This window comes from Pteropus vampyrus, unplaced genomic scaffold (genome assembly GCF_000151845.1).
Source record: "Pteropus vampyrus isolate Shadow unplaced genomic scaffold, Pvam_2.0 Scaffold23, whole genome shotgun sequence".
Classification (NCBI taxonomy): Eukaryota; Metazoa; Chordata; class Mammalia; order Chiroptera; family Pteropodidae; genus Pteropus; species Pteropus vampyrus.
Genome location: NW_011888804.1, coordinates 946,590 through 948,618, shown reverse-complemented (window position 1 = coordinate 948,618; position 2,029 = coordinate 946,590). Strand labels below are relative to the sequence as shown.

The window sequence follows — 2,029 nt, the reverse complement described above, 5'->3', positions numbered from 1 at the left end:
GCACTGCGCCTGCTGGCAGAGGGCGCTGAAGGTCCAGCGTGGCTTGCTGACTTGCTGTCGCAAGGCAAGCAGAAGGCACAGTGCAAGAGCACAGTGCTCACTGTATGTAAAACCATACACGTGCTGGGTGTGTAACTTGGGAGGTCCCTGTGAATGGTAAAACTAAGTAGTCAGTAACATGCCGAAGCAATGCTTTACCGAGGCAAAGGACAGATTATTTTTTTAAAGTACAGTCATTTCCCCTTATTCGCGGTTTTGTCTTTGGTGGTTTCAGTGACCCACGGTCAACCGATGTCCGAAAATATTAAATTAGAAATTGCAGAAATAAACAATTCATAAGTTTTAAACTGTGTGCTGTTCTGAGTAGTGATGAAATCCTGTACCGTCCAGCTCCACCCACCCGGATGTGAATCATCCTCTGTCCAGCATATCCACGCGGTACATATACCTGCCTGTTAGTCACCTGGTAGCCATCTCGGCTACCAGATCGACTACTGAGGTATCTTAGTGCTTGTGTTGAAGTAACTCTAATTTTACTTAAGAATGGCCCCAAAGCACAAGAGTAGTGATGCTGACAAATGAAGCCGTAAAGTACTTCCTTTAAGTGAAAAGGTAAAAGTTCTCAACTTGATAAAAAACAAAAGAAAAGTGTATGCTGAGGTTGCTGAGATGTACAGGGAGAATGAATCTTCTATCTGTGAAACTGATAAGAAGGAAACAGAAAATCATGCTAGTTTTGCTATTGCGCCTCAAGCTCCAAGTCACAGATAGCGCCTGCTAAGTGCTTAAAGATGGAGAAGGCGTTAAACGTGTGGGTGGAAGATGTGGACAGAAAACGTGTCTCAAGTGATGGCAGTGTGTTGTACCAGGAAGCACTGAGCCTATGAAGACATCAGCAAGGGGTCCCCTGAAACGAGGGCTTACGTTCCCATGACTTTTATTTTGGCGTATTGTTATAAATGTCTTATTTTATAATGAGTTATTGTTGTTAATCTCTCGCCTCTGTTATAGGTATGTACGTGTAGGAAGAAAAAGTGTATAGTGTATTCGGTACTATCCAGGGCTTCAGGTATCCATGCGGGGTCTCGGAGTGTAACCCCACAGATAAGCGGGGACAACTGTAATGTCTATGTTTGGGTTTGATCTGATTCCCCTCAAGGTGTTTATCAGCCAATGACTAACACACTCAATTTAAATAAATTCTTTGAAAGAGAAAAGAAATAGGTGCAATACTTTTATGGAGGTTTTTGTTTTTAAACAGGAACAATTCAAATGGCCAGAAACCCCGAGATTCAGACTCCCGGCAGGTACTCACCAAAGCCTGAAGTTCTCTTTCCAAAGCCTCTTTCACGTGACTGACTTCACCCAAGTGTTCCTGCAGGTTACTAAGCGTTAGCTCTCTTCCCTGCAGCTCTTTGGTAATGCTACTAACCTACCATAGTGTTACGTGGTACAGACGCAGATGACCAAAAACAGAAAACAAGAACAAAACAGAATGAGAAAGAAAAAAATAAAACATATGTAAAAACCCATGAGAAAAAAAAAAAAAAGAAAGAAAAAAATAAAACATATGTAAAAACCCATGAGAAAAAAAAAACAAAACGCAACCAAACACAACCGAAAGGAATAAAGACATGGGTAAGTTGTCCTTTTTTTTTTTTTTAAACTCTAAGAAACCAATGACTTTTCAGTCAGTTCCAGATATGAATGTCTAACAGCTATTTTTAAATAGTCAAAATAGTGTTTTTCTATACCTCAATTTGGAATATCAGCATGATCTAAAGCAGAAAGTGCAGATGCTTACTTTCTAGATGAGTTAATTGAGACATGTCACTTTCTAGACTTTAAAAACTTTAAGATGGGAATGGCAGATACATATGGTCTATGATATCATTTTCTGTATTTTTTGTATATGCCTATAGTATCTCAACATTTAAAATAAAAATAAACATTTAAAAATTCACTAGACAACATTCATTAGAAATGGGCTTTCATTAAATCTTGATGTAAAAAGCAGACCAACCATTAG

The 2,029-nt window shown here is 39.2% G+C and overlaps 1 protein-coding gene across 16 annotated transcripts in view; it reads right to left on the bottom strand.

Moving 5' to 3' along the window:
* Positions 1 to 2,029, bottom strand: part of CLIP1 (CAP-Gly domain containing linker protein 1) — a 106,387-nt gene that overhangs the window by 41,547 nt on the left and 62,811 nt on the right. For all 16 annotated transcript variants that reach the window (XM_023528191.1, XM_023528190.1, XM_023528196.1 and 13 more), the window contains one exon: positions 1,316 to 1,432. In XM_023528191.1, coding sequence (XP_023383959.1) covers positions 1,316 to 1,432 — 117 coding nt within the window. The remainder of the gene's footprint in view (positions 1 to 1,315; positions 1,433 to 2,029) is intronic.